Below are 19,302 nucleotides of genomic sequence, written 5' to 3'. Positions count from 1 at the left end.
GATCATGGCAGCTCTGACTGGTCTTCTAACCAGAAGCCTTTGCTTTAATACAGTAGCCAATTAGAACACAGGTATGGGTGGATCACAATAAAAGTCCTATACATATCACATCACATTCCTGTCCCACAGCATTATGCATCACCACCGTCCCATAAGGACTTTGTGCACAGAAATCCAGGCAGTCTTGCAGGAAGTTACCCAAATCAGATGTTCATTGATGTGGGAGCTAGAGGCCCAACAATATGAAAAAATATCCACCAAAGACTGTCTGCAAATCCAAAATGCCAGTACAGTCGGTATAAGATCGTTCACGAAAGCTGCTGACCTGTTCTAACTTCATGTTTTATTGATGCAGATTTTAATGACTCACAGAGTCACGCTCCTTTTCAACAAGACAGTTTGGATAAAAGTTGGTTTTAATGTGGCTTCAGTATTACACCAGAATTTGCATGACTGAACATCCCCCTCTGGAGATGCCTGCATTCTGTCCAATACACTGACTGCACACACACACACACACACACACACACACACACACAGCACATATCGCTCAGCCATGATTTGACAAAGTGCATCTCTTTCTTCCAGCCAATTACTGAATACTCATGCTCAAGGTAGCTTGTTACAAAACATACTGTAATTGTTACCGTACACATAGGCTACTAGTTACATATTGTATATTACGTATGGTACTACTTATGTAAACAAATAATCATTATGGCAGTACTTTTTGTATGTAATTAAATGTCTTCTGTGTTTTTTTTTTTTTTGCAGTATTGGCTTGACCCCTCAAAAACCCTTTCGGAGCACAAAGATTTAATAGCGAGTAAGTATCTCCTCTTCTCTCTGCGTTAAGTTGAATGTCTCTCAGCTGTTTGGATACAGTGATTTTCAGTAGAAGGTTGCTGCAGTTAGTGAAATAGAAGGCTCTCTCTCCCTCTCTCTGACTTTCTCTCTCTCCCTTTCTCTCAGCGGGGCCTCCATACACACTCTATTTTGGGGTCAAGTTTTATGCTGAGGATCCCTGCAAGCTAAAAGAAGAAATAACAAGGTGTGCATTGTCAGGACTTTTCATGTCTCGCTATTGTGTACTTAATTGGCTAGCACCTCCACAAATGCAAAATAGCCTACATGTAGCACGGCCTACATACATTCAAAGTAACGAAACAAATCATGAAAAACTATTCAGTAAACTTTAATTTATTTTTATTTCATCTTTATTAAACCAGGTAGGCCAGTTGAGAACAAGTTCTCATTTACAACTGCGAAGTGGCCAAGATAAAGCAAAGCAGTGCGACAAAAACAACAACACAGAGTTACACATATACAAGCGTACAGTCAATAACACAAAAGAAAAGAGAAATTGAAAAATCTATATACAGTGTGTGCAAATGTAGAAGAGTAGGGAGGTAGGCACTAAATAGGCCCTAGAGGCGAAAATAATTACATTTTAGCATTAACACTGGAGTGATAGATGTGCAGATGATGATGTGCAAGTAGAGATACTGGGGTGCAAAAGAGGAAGAAGGTAAGTAATAATAGGGGGATGAGGTAGTCGGGTGTGCGATTTACAGATTGGCTGTGTACAGGTACAGTGATCGGTAAGCTGTTCAGACAGCTGATGCTTAAAATTAGAGAGGGAGATTTTCAGAGATTTTTGCAATTCGTTTCAGTCATTGGCAGCAGAGAACTGGAAGGAAAGGCAGCCTTAGGAACTGTTGGCTTTGGGGATGATCAGTGCAATATACCTGCTGGAGTGCGTGCTATGGGTGGGTGTTGCTATGGTGACCAGTGAGCAGAGATAAGGCAGGGCTTTACCTAGCAAAGACGTATAGATGACCTGGAGCCAGTGGGTTTTGCGACGGATATATAGTGAGGGCCAGCCAACGAGATCATACAGGTCGCAGTTGTGGGTAGTATATGGGGCTTTGGTGACAAAACGGATGACACTGTGATAGACTACATCCAGTTTGCTGAGTAGAGTGCTGGGGGCTATTTTGTAAATGACATCGCCGAAGTCAAGAATCTGTAAAATAGTCAGTTCTACGAGGGTATGTTTGGCGGCATGAGTGAAGGAGGCTTTGTTGTGAAATAGGAAGCTGATTCTAGATTTAATTTTGGATTAGAGATGCTTAATGTGAGTCTGGAAGGAGAGTTTACATTCTAACCAGACACCTAGGTATTTGTAGTTGTCCACATACTCTAGGTCAGAACCGTTCAGAGTAGTGATGCTAGTCGGGAGTGTGCAGGCAGCAATCGGTTGAGGAGCATGCATGTAGTTTTACTAGAAAAGCAGTCGGAGGCCACAGAAGGAGTGTTGTATGGCATTGAAGCTCGTTTGGAGGTTTGTTAGCACAGTGTCCAAAGAACTGCCAGATGTATATAGAATGGTGTCGTCTGTGAAGAGGTGGATCAGAGAATCACCAGCAGCAAGAGCAACATCATTGATATATACAGAGAAAAGAGTTGGCCCGAGAATTGAACCCTGTGGCACCCCTATAGAGACTGCCAGAGGTCTGGACAACAGGCCCTCCAATTTGACACACTGAACTCTATCAGAGAAGTAGTTGGTAAACCAGGCGAGGCAATCATTTGAGAAACCAAGGCTATTGAGTCTACCGATAAGAATGCTCGGAAACCAGATTGCATAGTGGAGAAGGTACAGTGGGATTCGAAATGGTCGGTGATCTGTTTATTAACTTGACTTTCGAAGATTTTAGAAAGGCAGGGCAGGATGGATATAGGTCTATAACAGTTTGGGTCTAGAGTGTCTCCCCCTTTGAAGAGGGGGATGACCGTGGCAGCTTTCCAATCTTTGGGGATCTCAGACGATACGAAAGAGGTTGAATAGGCTAGTAATAGGGGTTGCATCAATTTCAGAGGATCATATTAGAAAGATAGGGTCCAGGTTGTCTAGCCAAGCTGATTTGTAGGGATCCAGATTTTGCAGTTCTTTCAGAACATCAGCTGTCTGGATTTGGGTGAAGGAGAAGCAGGGGAGGGTTGGGCAAGTTGCTGCAGGGGGTGCTGAGATGTTGGCCACGGTAGCGGTAGCCAGGTGGAAAGCATGGCCAGCCATGGAAAAATGCTTGTTGAAATTATCATAGATTTATCGGTGGTGACAGTGTTTCCTATCCTCAGTGCAGTGGGCAGCTGAGAGGAGGTGCTCTTATTCTCCATGAACTTTATAGTGTCCCAAAACTTTTGGGAATTAGTGCTACAGGAAGCTTTTTTTTTTTAAGCTAGCCTTAGCTTTCCTAACTGACTGAGTATATTGGTTCCTGACTTCCCTGAAAAGTTGCACATCACGGGGGCTATTCGATGTTAATGCAGAACGCCACAGGATGTTTTTGTGCTGGTCAAGGGCAGTCAAGTCTGGGGTGAACCAAGGGCTGTATCTGTTCTTAGTTCTACATTTTTTGAATGGGGCATGCTTATTTAAGATGGAGAGGAAAGCACTTTTGAAGAGCAACCAGGCATCCTCTATTGACTGGATGAGGTCAATATCCTTCCAGGATACATGGGCCAGGTCGATTAGAAAGGACTGCTCACTGAAGTGTTTTAGGGAGCGTTTGACAGGGATGAGGGGAGGTCGTTTGACCGCGAACCCAGTACGCACGCAGGCAATGAGGCAGTGATCGCTGAGATCCTGGTTGACGACAGCAGAGGTGTATTTAGAGGGCAGGTTGGTCAGGATGATATCTAAGAGGGTGCCCATGGTTACGGATTTAGGGTTGTACCTGGTAGGTTCCTTGATGATTTGTGTGAGATTGAGGGCATCTAGCTTAGATTGTAGGACGGCCGGGGTGTTAAGCATATCCCAGTTTAGGTCATCTAACAGTACACACTTGGAAGATAGATGCGGGGGCGATCAATTCACATATGGTGTCCAGGGCACAACTGGGGGCCAAGGGGGGTTTATAACAAGGGGCTACGGTGAGAGACTTGTTTCTGGAAAGGTGGATTTTAAAAGTAGAAGCTTGACTTGTTTGGGCACAGACCTGGATAGTAGGACAGAACTCTGCAGGCTATCTCTGCAGTAGATTGCAACTCTGCCCCATTTGGCAGTTCTATCTTGTCAGGAAATGTTATAGTTAGGGATGGAAATATCAGGATTTTTGGTGGCCTTCCTAAGTCAGGATTCAGACACGGCTAGGACTTCCGGGTTGGCGGAGTGTGCTAAAGCAGTGAATAAAACAAACTTAGGGAGGAGGCTTCTAATGTTAACATGCAGAAGAATAGATTCAAGGCATAATGTACAGACAAGGGTATGGTAGGATGTGAGTACAGTGGAGGTAAGCCTAGGCATTGAGTGACGATGAGAGAGGTTTTGTCTCTAGAGGCACCATTTAAGCCAGGTGCGGTCACCGCATGTGTGGGGGGTGGAACATAAGGGCTAGCTAAGGCATATTGAGCAGGGCTAGGTGCTCTACTGTGAAATAAGACAAAAATTACTCACCAAAACAGCAATAGACAAGGCATATTGACATTAGGGAGAGGCATGTGTAGCTGAGGGATCATAGGGTCCAGTGAGTAGCTAGGCGAGCTGGAGGCACGGCGATTAACACAGTTAGCAGGCCGGGGCTAGCAGCAAGCTAGCAGATGGGCCTCAGGGGACGTCGCAACGGGAGAGTCTGTTGAAACCCCCTCGGATGGTTTCGTCGGCAGACCAGTCGTGATGGATCGGAGGGGCTCCATGTTGGCAGCAAAGGGTACAGGCCAATTGGCAGAAGAGGTATTGAAGCCCAGGAATTATCTGATGGAATCCTTCGGCTAGCCGGGAGAAAGGCCTAGCTCGAGGCTAGCTCCAGGCTAACTGGTGCTTGCTTCGGGACAGCGACGTTAGACAGGAGTAGACACTCGGATAGCAGCTAGCTAGCTGCGATGAACCGGAGTAAAGGTTCAGAGTTTGCGGTAGGAATCTGGAGATGTGGTAGAGACTGTGGTAGAAACTGAAATAAAATCATTTTAAAAACCTGTTTGAAAAACTACAAGTATACTGAAACTATCTTTGACTCCAAAACAAACTAAAATTAAATAAAAACCATTGTGAATTATGTTCAGTTTAAGTTTTCTTGGGGATGCTTGCAAGCTGATTTTTCGTCAAAAATCGAATGGGGTTTTCAAGCTTCTGAATTTGGCAGGTCACATTGAGTTTGGACGCGTTTGAGTGGTAAGGCTAAAGCAACCGACTGTAGACTAAAGTTGCGGTCGGGGGATGTGCGGCAGTCGAAAGTCAGGCACTATGTGGGTTTCCAGCAGCAAGGTTTAGAACAACATTGCAGTGTTGCTATTGTTTATAATAAACGTTTTTGTTTCTCTTTCTGTCTCCAACCCCCATATCATAGACTCAAAAGTTGAAATAATGTTGGTGTACGTTGTACAATCAATTTGTGAGAAGGAGATCTAAGAGGATTTGAATGGTATAAGCAACATGATACTTCCATATAGCTAGGGCCAGTCATTTTGCTGACCGTTATTCTTATCAGCAACCTATGCTTTAGCCTAATGCACCAAATTATTAGCCCATTTTAAGGACATTATCAACGTAAATATTGAACTTATTCATTGTCTGTTTTCAACATATGAAAATTATAGTCATTTTATTTAAGAAAATATAACCTATTTCTGAACAAAGTAGCCATTTTCATTCGCTATTTAAAAAAAACGTAAACGCTGAAGATTTTGCTTTTGCAAGTGCCAACATACCTCTCGAAAAAGTTGACAATCACAAAATGAGCGCATTCATTAAGACGCATGTAAAGAACGGAGGCTCAGGCAGAAAGCATCTTCATAACAACGACAAGACCAAAAGCTTCTTCATATTTTGTAGGAGAGCTGGGTGAAGACGTTAAATATAAAATATGTGAAATATTTCGTTGATTGATGTTATCTTGTTATGTAAGGATGAGACTGTTTCGCTATATCCTCCACAACCTAAGGTAGAAGCATTCTTCTGAAACAGCGTAATGTGTTTTTCTTATTTTTTTTAGATGGCTGTCTATCCTGTCTTTCTGTTTATAATCTAATGCTAAATTGCAGCTTTTGGTGAAAATATGGTTGTCTGCAAAGAGCGTCCCAGCGGGGTATTTGCACACTGTTTTTTTCAAGCGATATTGTGATTTTTCTGGTGGGATTCATAATCTCTCCCCTTTAACTGTCCGAATTGCCTCATTTTTATAACCACAGATGATCAGGGATTGAGTCTTTTGGAGAGGATCAGATTGAGCAAAGTGAGGTGTAGAATTACTGATCTACAAATAGTAGTCCCTGCAAATAAGATTCGTATGCTACGCCTCCCCTGATTTAAGCGATTCCCCCCCCAAACATTCGCGCACAACCAGACCTTGAATGATTGATTGGAGACAGCTTGTGTCAATTTGATTTGATTTTGATTTGATTTTATTAGGATCTCTTTGACTAATCTTCCAAGAATCCTTAACATTAAAATACAATTTATAATACAAACACACTTTCACATATAACACACTATTACAAACATACATAATACACTAGCATAATGACCCAATAAATACTCAATCAAATTTTTTAAATAAAAATAAATAAATAAATAAAAAACAATTAAAGAGCATTTATTCATTCTGGAAATAGCGGTCAAAAAATTCAAGAAATAAGATTAAACGAAATGTCTGGCCCTATACAGCCTATCAGAAGGCAAGGTGGCGCTATTACCATATTGCTTACCCCTAATGAATTATCTCGGGATCTCCACAAGTGCATAAGGCTTAGGGGTCCATTTTGGATGACCTTTGAGCACGTGATTTTTTTGTATAGTTCATGCAGTTGGACCATGTTTATCCCCATAATGCAACACAATTTGAAAGGCGGTGACCATCGACTTGACAAAAGTGATCAGCTCGAACGCGCCCATTGACTTTAAATAATTTAAAGGTAGACAGCAAGTTGACTCGAGCAGTACAGCAGATGTTGGGCGCATTCGAGCGGGTACATTTTGTCCAGTCGGTGACCACCTTTCAAAGTGTGTTGCATTATGGGGAAAAAATGTCCAACTTGCATCTGTTGAATTTTTGATGAAGTTGGCTTCAAGTCGCTGCAGTTGCTTCTCACCAACTGCACCATGCATCCAAACGCCTGGGTAGTGAGTGGCACTATTTGTGAACCAATAGGTGTCTTTGGTTGACCCATGCGAATGTGACCGACTACGTGACTGAAACAGGAACCAACTTAGCCACTATTTTAAAGCTACAGGCAGAACAGAGGATACACGTTAAAGTGATATTTGAGACCTCTCTGACCAATTAATTAATGTTTTGAGTTTGAGTGTGTGATATGGGAGTTTAGAAAAGTTTTCAACATGTATAAAGAAACTTTTATTAACAATAGCAGCTATGTTGACACTGCCATGTTGATCAGAGCCTTGCTGTTAGAAAACCTCAACAGCACGAGTCAAACTCATTCCACGGAGTGCCAATTGTCTGCAGGATTTCTCTCTTCCTTTGTACTTGATTGATGAATTCAGGTCACTAATTAGTAAGGAACTCCCTTCAGCTGGTTGTCTAGGTCTTAATTGAAAGGAAAAACCAAATACCAGCAGACAGTAGGCCCTCCATGGAATGAGTTTGACACCCCTGCACTATAGTGTCTGACTTCACTCGTCGACTTTCGTCTGCAGTGAGGCTTCGTTAGTCATACTACTACAAACACACCCAATGAGATGAGCGTAATGCAAGACTCTGCTCTCACACAGTGTATCTGCGCATGTGGGTACGGGTGCGCTTCAAGCTGCTGTAACGTGGTTGCTACGGGACCAAAAGATCAGGGAAGTGTATCCTTGCACCGTTGCGGAAATTGACCCACTCCTACTGTTTACTTTATACATCTATATCATCTCACTGAGTCGACCTTTAAACCTAATTTAACCTATGCTATGACTCATCAGCTTATACATTACCGCCCCACAGTGGCAGGAAGGGATATCCCCAAAAACGCAACAACTATACAACACCTAAATGGCTCCTAGCCTCCATGCATTGGCTGCTTTCTGTCCCTAACACTAAAACTGAAACTAAATAATATGAAAACGACAGTTTTTTTTATATAAAACTTAATGAAATAAGTAAATCAGATCTGAAAACCGAAACTTTTTATTTCATGTTTGTATATATATATATATATATACAGTACCAGTCAAAAGTTTGGACACCCCTACTCATTGCAGGGTTTTTCTTTGTTTTTACTATTTCCTTACATTAATAATAGTGAAGACATCAACACTATGAAATAACACGTATATGGAATCATTTAGTAACCAAAAAAAATGTTAAACAAATCAAAATATTTTTTATATTTGAGATTCTTCAAAGTAGCCACGCTTTTCCTTGATTACAGCTTTGCACACTCCTTGCATTCTCTCAACCATCTTCACGAGGTAGTAACCTGGAATGCATTTCAATTAACAGGTGTGCCTTGTTAAAAGTACATTTTTGGAATGTCTTTCCTTCTTAATGCGTTTTGAGCCAATCAGTTTGAGCCAATCAAGGTAGGGTTAGTAAAAAACCTTTAAGCGCTATGATGAAACTGACTCATGAGGACCGCCACAGGAAAGGAAGACCCAGAGTTACCTCTGCTGCAGAGGATAAGTTCATTAGAGTTACCAGCCTCAGAAATTGCAGCCCAAATAAATGCTTCACAGAGTTCAAGTAACAGACTTGAACATCAACTGTTCAGAGGAGACTGTGAATTTGGCCTTCATTGTCGAATTGCTGCAAAGAAACCACTACTAAAGGACACCAATAAGAAGAAGATACTTGCTTGGGTCAAGAAACACAATCAATGGACATTAGACCTGTGGAAATCTGTCCTTTGGTCTGATGAGACAAAATTTGAGATTTTTGGTTCCAACCGCCGTGTATTTGTTAGACGCAGAGTAGGTGAACGCATGATCTCCGCATGTGTGGTTCCCACTATGCAGCATGGAGGAAGAAGTGTGATGGTGTGGGGGTGCTTTGCTTGTGACACCGTCAGGGATTTATTTAGAATTCAAGGAACTCTTAACCAGCATGGCTACCACAGCATTCTGCAGTGACACGCCATCCCATCTAGTTTGCTCTTAGTGGGACTATCATTTGTTTTTCAACAGAACAATGACCCAACACACCTCCAGGCTGTGTAAGGCTATTTGACCAAAGAGAGTGATGGAGTGCTGCATCAGATAACCTGGCCTCCACAATCACCCGACCTCAACCCAATTGACATGGTTTGGGATGAGTTGGACCATAGAGTGAAGGAAAAACAGCCAACAGTTGCTCATCATATGTGGGAACTCCTTCAAGACTGTTGGAAAAGCATTCCAGGTGAAGCTGGTTGAGAGAATGCCAAAAGTGTGCAAAGCTGTCATCAAGGCAAAGGGTGGCTCCTTTGAAGATTCTCAAATATAAAATATATTTTGATTTGTTTAACACTTTTTGCTTACTACATTATTCCATATTTGTTATTTAATAGTTTGTATGTCTTCACTATTATTCTACAATGTAGAAAATAGTAAAAATAAAGAATAACCATGCATTGCGTAGGTGTGTCCAAACTTTTGACTGGTACTGTATATAAATAAAAACAAATCTAAAAACACAAAACTATAACCTTGCACAGTACACATGTACTCTCCATGCTTGGTGGTTGTATTGTTATTTGCATGTATTTAATTTGCTGTGTGTGTGGGATTTAAGGATGTGTGTCTGACTTGGCCAGAGTCTGTGCCTTGGTACTGTAGGTACCAATTCTTCCTGCAGGTAAAGCAAGATGTACTACAAGGCAGAATTCCCTGTCCCCTTGATATCAGCGCACAGCTGGCAGCCCTGGCCATACAGTGTGAGTACCCACAAAGAGAGAGAGAGAGAGAGAGAGAAATAGAGAGAGTAAATTGTGAATGAAAAGAGATTCAATAATTGTATTACAGTTGATGTTGGAAGTTTACATACACTTAGGTTGGAGTCATTAAAACTTGTTTTTCAACCACTCCACAAATTTTTTGTTAACAAACTATAGTTTGGCAAGTCAGTTAGGACATTTACTTTCTGCATGACACAAGTAATTTTTTGAACAATTGTTGACAGACAGATTATTTCACGTATAATTCACTATATCACAATTCAAGTGGGTCAGAAGTTTTACATACACTAAGTTGACTGTGCCCTTAAACAGCTTAGAAAATTGCAGAAAATTATGTCATGGCTTTAGAAGCTTCTGATCGGCTAATTGACAACATTTGAGTCAATTGGAGGTGTACCTGAGGATGCATTTCAAGGCCTACCTTCAAACTCAGTGCTTCTTTGCTTGACATCATGGGAAAATCTAAAGAAATCAGCCTAGACCTCAGAAAACAAATTGCAGACCTCCACAACCCTGGTTCATCCTTGAGAGCAATTTCCAAATGCCTGAAGGTACCAAGTTCATCTGTACTAACAATCGTACGCAAGTATAAACACCAGGGGACCAAGCAGCCGTCATACCACTCAGGAAGGAGACATATTCTGTCTCCTAGAGATGAACATACTTTGGTGCGAAAAGTGCAAATCAATCCTAGAATAACAGCAAAGGACCTTGTGAAGATGCTGGAGGAAACAGGTACAAAAGTATCTATATTCACAGTAAAACTATTCCTATATCAACATCACCTGAAAGGCCGCTCAACAAAAAAAAGCCAGACTACGGTTTGCAACTGCACATGGGGACAAAGTTCATACTTTTTGGAGAAATATCCTCTGGTCTGATGAAGCAAAAATAAAACTGTTTGGCCATAATGTCCATTGTTATGTTTGGAGGAAAATGGGGATGCTTGCAAGCTGAAGAACACCATCCCAACTGTGAAGCATGGGGGTGGCAGCATCTTGTGGGGGTGCTTTGCTGCAGGAGGGACTGGTGCACCTCACAAAATAGATGGCATCATGAGGCAGGAAAATTATGTGGATATATTGAAGCAACATCTCAAGACATCAGTCACAAAGTTAAAGCTTGGTCGCAAATGGGTCTTACAAAAGGCAGAATGGCTTAAGGACAACAAAGTCAAGGTATTGGAGTGGTCATCACAAAGCCCTGACCACAATCCTGTAAAAAATTTGTGGGCAGAGCTGAAAAAGCGTGTGCGAGCAAGGAGGCCTACAAACCTGACTCAATTACACCAGCTCTGTCAGGAGGAATGGTCTAAAATTCATCCAACTTTTTGAGGGAAGCTTGTGAAAGGCAACCCGAAACGTTTGACCCAAGTTCAACAATTTAAAGGCAATGCTACCAAATATTAATTGTGCGTATGTAAACTTCTGACCCATTGGGAATGTGAGGCAAGACATAAAAGCTGAAATAAATCATTCTCTCTACTATTATTCTGACATTTCACATTCTTAAAATAAAGTGGTGATCCTAAATGACCTAAAACAGGTTATTTTTACTCTGATTAAATGTCAGGAATTGTGAAAAACTTGAAGTTGAAATGTACTTGGCTAAGGTGTATGTAAACTTCCAACTTCAACTGTATGTGATGTCACTGTTCATAGTGTTATATGATCTCTCACACAGTCAAAATGTGTGTGTTCGTGTTTGGGTACGTCATATGTCTTTCACGCTTTCTCTCCAGCTGAACTTGGTGACTACGACCCGTACAAACATGTGTCAGGCTACGTGTCAGAGTACCGTTTTGTCCCGGACCAGAAAGAGGAACTGGAAGACGCCATCGAGACGATTCACAAAACCGTAACGTAAGGAAGCCCTCTCCTCTTCCTCTCCTATCTCCTCTTCTCCCCTCTCTCCCCCTCACTCCTCTGACAGCCAGCCTAATCCCAGTCTGATCCCCTCATAACAGATTATACACTATGTGGGTGAAAGGGTGCCGTCTCTCACCACTGTTCTTTGCGTCAGATATCATGTTTGTTACTGTGACTGTACTGTTACGGTGGCTGGGTTATGTAGTCAGTTTCTGTTGGTGTATTTTTTTGTCTCATAAGGGATTGGACTATCTACAGTATCTGATCTAATCATTTCTCAGAAAGTATTTAGAACTCGCTGAGATATATCAGAGACTACTTTATCTGTAACTGTTTGCTAGTACTGGCACTGTAATACTAAACCCCAGTTGAGTCCTTCATTTATCTGTTCTGAAGCGTTCTGTTGGCTGTCAAAACAAGACTGTTGACATACTGTTATCTATGTTTATATATACAGTGCCTTCGGAAAGTATTCAGACCCCTTGAATTTTTCCACATTTTGTTTCGTTATAGCCTTATTCTAAAATGGATTCAATGAAGAAAAAAAATCTTAATCAATCTATACACAATACCTGATACTGACAATACTAAAACAGGTTTTTAGAAATACCTTATTTACAGTTGAAGTCGGAAGTTTACATAAATTTAAATTGGAGTCATTAACTTGTTTTTCAACCACTCCACAAATGTATTGTTAACAAACTATAGTTTTGGCAAGTTGGTTAGGACATCTACTTTGTGCATGACAAGTAATTTTTCTAACAATTGTTTACATGCAGATTATTTCATCTATAATTCACTGTATCACAATTCCAGTGGGTCAGATGTTTACATACAGTAAGTTGACTGTGCCTTTAAACAGCTTGGAAAATTCCAGAAAATGATTTCATGGCTTTAGAAGCTTCTGATAGGCTAATTGACATCATTTGAGTCCATTGGAGGTGTACCTGTGGATGTATTTCAAGGCCTACCTTCAATCTCAGTGCCTCTTTGCTTGACATTATGGGATTTTTTTTTTTTTTAAGAAACAGTTCACGTAACAGTAAAATCATAGTGTAAAAGCAGGTTATACTTTTTTTAGCCATTCTCTGGTTGACCTTAAAATGAGGGAGGTTTTTTTAACTAAAAAGAATCACTAATCAAATTAAATCACATAATAATCTACAGAAATAACTTTGTCAAAGCAATAAAATAACTTCACAATGATGGTGAAAAGTTTGGGTGTTAAGAAGTCAGAGGGACATGCCAAAAGGCAGAAATCTGATTTATAGAATTTTACATGTGGTCTGTATTAAAGGGGACTTCATTTAATAAGCCAGGATTTTAATATTCAATATCGGTGCACAATTTCTACCTAAACTATTAGAGGTAAATATTAGAGGTAGTGAAAATGGCCTCATTTCGTGGAACGACCGTGTGTGTGTGTGTGTGTGTGTGTGTGTGTGTGTGTGTGTGTGTGTGTGTGTGTGTGTGTGTGTGTGTGTGTGTGTGTGTGTGTGTGTGTGTGTGTGTGTGTGTGTGTGTGTGTGTGTGTGTGTGTGTGCGTGCGTGCGTGCGTGCGTGCGTGCGTGCGTGCGTGCGTGCGTGCGTGCGTGCGTGCGTAAGAACGTGAGGTGTGTTTCACTACCTCTCCTGTATCATCGAGAGCATCCTGACGGGTTGCATCACTGCCTGGTATGGAAACTGCTCGGCCTCCGACCTCAAGGCACTACAGAGGGTAGTGCCTACGACCCAGTACATCACCGGGGCCAAGCTTCCTGCCATCCAGGACCTCTATACCAGGCAGTGTCAGAGGAAGGCCCTAAAAATTGTCAAAGACTCCAGCCACCCTAGTCATAGACTGTTCTCTCTGCTACCACATAGCAAGAGGTACCGGAGCACTAAGAATAGGTCCAAGAGACTTCTAAACAGCTTGTACCCCCAAGCCATAAGACTCCTGAACATCTAATCAAATGGCTATTTGATGATTTGCATTGCCCCCACCCCCCTCTATGCTGCTACTCTCTGTTATGATCTATACATAGTCACTTTAATAACTCTACCTACATGTACATATTACCTCAACTAACCGGTGTCCCCGCACATTGACTCTGTACCGGTACCCCCTGTATATAGTATATAGCCTCGCTATTGTTATTTTAATGCTGCTCTTTAATTATTTGGTACTTTTATTTATTTATTTATTTTATCTTAAAACTGCATTGTTGGTTAAGGTCCTGTAAAGTGAGCATTTCACTGTAAGGTCTACTACACCTTTTGTATTCGGCGTATGTGACAAATACAATTTGATTTGAAGGGTAAAGGGATGACAGACAGAGCTGTGACAGAGAAGAAAAAACCACTGGCCTGATGATAAGAGCTAGAGAGACCCCCCCCCCAATTAGTGTTACGTCAGATTGCACAGTGCTGCCAGGACCCCAACCCTATTGGGAGGATTATGGATTAATATAGAATGGAGAATAAACCCATTTTTCCAGAGGAATTTGACCACAGCACACCAAAGTTATCCATCCATTCTCTGTTGTTGTTTGTGTGTTCCAAACAGTGGCTAGGTCCATGGTATTGTGACAGTGTACTGAGTGAAGTGATTATGTGGTTTAATCTCAGTGTGAAACACGAGAAACAGCCAGCTCCTCTTCACTAATGTCCACTACATTACACCAACACAATCTCCCCACGCAGCCCCCGGCAGCCTGACACGCATCCACACACACGCACACATACATGTGCATGCACACACTCAGACACACATATTAACATTCCAGACCCACCATACCCTCTGCAACCAAGTCTGGTCCTCTGTCGCTCTGTGGATAACAACATTCTCCTCGCAGTCAGAGTTTATTATTCTATAACAGAAACCTATCGGGTTGGTCTTCTAAAATTGAGACCGTAATATCATATGTATTACAGTACCTCTTCAGTGTCAACCCCCTGAAGGGTGTTAGTCAATGATCATATATCCTCTTACTGCTGCTGAAAAGACAACAGTACGCACAGTAAGAAGTGAAAAGGGTTCAGGCAACTATCAACGATTAAGAGACTCTGAGCATCATTGGGCTCTTAGCTCCTCTAGCAGCTCTCTGTCTGTCTGTCTGTCTGCTGCTGTGACTGACTGTAATACTGGAGGGAGTCTCAGCCCTCTGGCCTGCTGATGAGGCTCATGCCTCGGTCGTTATTTACGCAGTGAGCTAAGTGTCCCATGGAGAGAGGAAAGCGGAGCAGGCTGGTCTAATTGGAGATCAGCCACTAGAGGGTTCATCTATGCATCCTCCTTTCCTCCCACTGCTATCTGACTGACTGACTGGTCAGAGAAAGACTGGGGTAGGGGGGACAAAAGAGAGGTAGAGGGTAGGCAGAGAGAGGAAGAGAGCGAAAGAGAGAGAGAGAAGAGGTGGGAGAAGATGCAGATAGACATAGAGAGCGGTTGTGAGAACAGAGGAGTTGCAGGGGGGAGGAAGAGAGAGAAATGTATAGACAGAGGGAGTGGCACTCAGGAAGAGAGAGAGACAGTGGGACAGAGATGGACATAGAGACACTGAAATATGAAAACAAGAAGGGACAGAGCTGAAGCAGAGGGATGAAAAGGGAGCCAGAAGGAGCAGGAGAAAGGGCAGAATTATATGCAGAGAGACAGAAATAGAGAGAGAGTGATATGAGATCTGAGTGGGGATAGAGAGGAGGCAGAAGGCGGAAGAGAGAGACAAAGGGAGCTGGACTCAGATAAAGAGTGGGAGAGAGGGTAAGATGCAGAGAGAGAGACGTAGCGGGCTGAGAATCTGCCCTAGTTCTCTCCAGAGCCTGTGGATGTCATCCTTGCTGTGATCTGCTATATAGTCAGCACCAAGAACCCAGCAGCACACCCCCTGTCATATATCTGCTGCTCTCTGACACTCTTCCACTTCCTATTCCTGCCTCGTCATACCAGGCGGTCCCGGTCCCATTTGTTCCACAGGCAACAGACAGGCCAGGTGGAGAGACATAGGGCTAACCACACACACCAACGGCACACACACACAGCCTGGCAGACCCGTCCCCGCCTGTCTCCCCCCGCCCACCCCAGAGCGTCCGTAAATAACTCCCCCAGTTCCAATGCCATTCGCCACTCGCCGTATTTATACCAGTAATCATCTCAACACAGTCCCCGGCCCTGGCCACCTATAAAGAACATGTGAACAGAATCCATAATGGACTCGTAAGGAATCCCGGGTGACTTTGTGTCTTCAGGGTAGGGAATGAGAAGAGGGGGAGGGGGAGGAGAAGGAGGGGTGTGAGGAGCTCTAGGGGTCATGCTTGAATAGGTTGAATGAGCCTGAGTCTTTGTGTTGCTAATGTGTGTGATCAGAAGATCAATGATACGGCTCGAGAGCAGAGAGGGGAGAGCAGAGAGGAGAGGAGGGAAGGGAGGGGTTGCACCACTCCAAACATAACATAAGAGGGGAGATGTAGAGCACGGGATACTGTGTAGAGTTTACACTGCAGACACACTGCTTATAGTCCAGAATTTACACTGCAGACACACTGCTTATAGTCCAGAGTTTACACTGCAGACACACTGCTTATAGTCCAGAGTTTACACTGCAGACACACTGCTTATAGTCCAGAGTTTACACTGCAGACACACTGCTTATAGTCCAGAGTTTACACTGCAGACACACTGCTTATAGTCCAGAGTTTACACTGCAGACACACTGCTTATAGTCCAGAGTTTACACTGCAGACACACTGCTTATAGTCTAGAGTTTACACTGCAGACACCCTGCTTATAGTCTAGAGTTTACACTGCAGACACCCTGCTTATAGTCCAGAGTTTACACTGCAGACACCCTGCTTATAGTCCAGAGTTTACACTGCAGACACACTGCTTATAGTCCAGAGTTTACACTGCAGACACACTGCTTATAGTCCAGAGTTTACACTGCAGACACACTGCTTATAGTCCAGAGTTTACACTGCAGACACACTGCTTATAGTCCAGAGTTTACACTGCAGACACACTGCTTATAGTCCAGAGTTTACACTGCAGACACACTGCTTATAGTCTAGAGTTTACACTGCAGACACCCTGCTTATAGTCTAGAGTTTACACTGCAGACACACTGCTTATAGTCTAGAGTTTACACTGCAGACACCCTGCTTATAGTCCAGAGTTTACACTGCAGACACACTGCTTATAGTCTAGAGTTTACACTGCAGACACCCTGCTTATAGTCCAGAGTTTACACTGCAGACACACTGCTTATAGTCTAGAGTTTACACTGCAGACACCCTGCTTATAGTCTAGAGTTTACACTGCAGACTCCCTGCTTATAGTCTAGAGTTTACACTGCAGACACCCTGCTTATAGTCCAGAGTTTACACTGCAGACACACTGCTTATAGTCCAGAGCTTAGACTGTGGGCTTCATGATACATACACTAACACCTTATTGACCTAGGAATTCCATCACCCTTCATCCACATTCATGGATATTTGGTAGACTTAGTTGGCTGTTGGAACATGTTTCACCCTCGATAAACATACCGTAAAACCACAGGGAGTTGCTCCATAGCTGTGGTTTCCTTGACTGCATGCTTTTGGTTTTTAAACACGACCCTTTCTCTACGAGACTGTAGTTAATTAGTAATAGAAGATACTTAACCCAGACCACAACTTAGTTGAACATTATCTCACATGGAATTTCAGGAACATGGAAAACCATTCCTGATTAGATGAGGAGGAGAGAAAGTATGTGATGTTACGTTTTTAGTTCCTTTGAATTTATTTTATTTTATTATAATTTTGTTCCCACCTTTATTTAACCAGGTAGGCTAGTTGAGAACAAGTTCTCATTTGCAACTGCGACCTGGCCAAGATAAAGCATAGCAATTCGACACATACAACAGCATAGAGTTACACATGGAATAAACAAAACATAGTCAAAAATACAGTAGAACAAAAGAAAACAAAAAGTCTATATACAGTGAGTGCAAATGAGGTAAGATAAGGGAGTTAAGGCAATAAATAGGCCATGGTGGCGAAGTAATTACAATATAGCAATTAAACACTGGAATGGTAGATGTGCAGAAGATGAATGTGCAAGTAGAGATACTGGGGTGCACCGGAGCAAGATAAATAAATAAATACAGTATGGGGATGAGGTAGACAGATGGACTGTTTACAGATGGGCTATGTACAGGTGCAGTGATCTGTGAGCTGCTCTGACAGCTGGTGCTTAAAGCTAGTGAGGGAGGTATGAGTCTCCAGCTTCAGAGATTTTTGCAGTTCGTTCCAGTCATTGGCAGCAGAGAACTGGAAGGAAAGACGACCAAAGGAGGAATTGGCTTTGGGGGTGACCAGTGATATATACCTGCTGGAGCGCGTGCTACTATGGTGACCAGTGAGCTAAGGTTGGGCTTTACCTAGCAGAGACTTGTCGATAACCTGTAGCCAGTGGGTTTGGCGACGAGTATGAAGCGAGGGCCAGCCAACGAGGGCATACAGGTCGCAATGGTGAGTAGTGTATGGAGCTTTGGTGACAAAACGGATGGCACTGTGATAGACTGCATCCAGTTTGTTGAGTAGAGTGTTGGAGGCAATTTTATAGATGACATCACCGAAGTCGAGGATCGGTAGGATGGTCAGTTTTACGAGGGTGTTTGGCAGCATGAGTGAAGGATGCTTTGTTGCGATATAGGAAGCCAATTCTAGATTTAATTTGGTATTGGAGATGCTTAATGTCAGTCTGGAAGGAGAGTTTACAGTCTAACCAGACACCTAGGTATTTGTAGTTGTCCACGTATTCTAAGTCATAGCCGCCGAGAGTAGTGATGCTACTCTGGGAAGGGAAGCTTGTGGAAGGCTACCCAAATCATTTGACCCAAATTAAACAATTTTAAAGACAATGCTACCAAATACTAATTGAGTGTATGTAAACTTCTGACCCACTGGGAATGTGATTAAAGAAATGAAAGCTGAAATAAATCATTCTCTACTATTATTTTGACATTTAACATTCTTACAATAAAGTGGTGATTGTAACTGACCTAAGACAGGGAATTTTTACTAGGATTAAATGTCAGGAATTGTGAAAAACTGAGTTTAAATGTATTTGGCTAAGGTGTATGTAAACTTCTGACTTCAACTGTAGATACACTGAGTGTACAAAACATTCATATTATTGTGTTGCACCCCCTCGATTCATTGGGGCATGGACTCTACAAGGTGTGCTGGCCCATGCTTCCCATAGTTGTGTCAAGTTGACTGGATGTCCTTTGGCTGGTGGACCATTCTTGACACACATGGGAAACTGTGTGCGTGAAAAACCCCAGCAGCGTTGCAGTTCTTGACACACTCAAACCCGTGCGCCTAGCACCTACTACCACACCCCATTCAAGGGCTCTTAAATATTTTGTCTTGCCCATTCACCCTCTGAATGGCACACACACACAATCCATGTCTCAATTGTCTCAAGGCTTAAAAAACAACCCGTCTCCTCCCCTTCATCTAGACTGATGGATTTCACAAGTGATGTCAATAAAGGATCATACAGTAACTTTCACCTGGTCAGTCTGTCACGGAAAGA

At 42.5% G+C, this 19,302-nt stretch overlaps 1 protein-coding gene across 3 annotated transcripts in view; it reads left to right on the top strand.

Moving 5' to 3' along the window:
* Nucleotides 1-19,302, top strand: part of LOC139408883 (erythrocyte membrane protein band 4.1 like 4A) — an 89,769-nt gene that overhangs the window by 49,088 nt on the left and 21,379 nt on the right. For all 3 annotated transcript variants that reach the window (XM_071153305.1, XM_071153306.1, XM_071153307.1), the window contains 4 exons: nucleotides 775-826; nucleotides 973-1,051; nucleotides 9,752-9,849; nucleotides 11,612-11,732. In XM_071153305.1, coding sequence (XP_071009406.1) covers nucleotides 775-826; nucleotides 973-1,051; nucleotides 9,752-9,849; nucleotides 11,612-11,732 — 350 coding nt within the window. The remainder of the gene's footprint in view (nucleotides 1-774; nucleotides 827-972; nucleotides 1,052-9,751; nucleotides 9,850-11,611; nucleotides 11,733-19,302) is intronic.

This window comes from Oncorhynchus clarkii, chromosome 5 (genome assembly GCF_045791955.1).
Source record: "Oncorhynchus clarkii lewisi isolate Uvic-CL-2024 chromosome 5, UVic_Ocla_1.0, whole genome shotgun sequence".
Classification (NCBI taxonomy): Eukaryota; Metazoa; Chordata; class Actinopteri; order Salmoniformes; family Salmonidae; genus Oncorhynchus; species Oncorhynchus clarkii.
The sequence above is the reverse complement of the archived record's forward strand: the minus strand, read 5'-3'. Positions and strand labels throughout refer to the sequence as shown.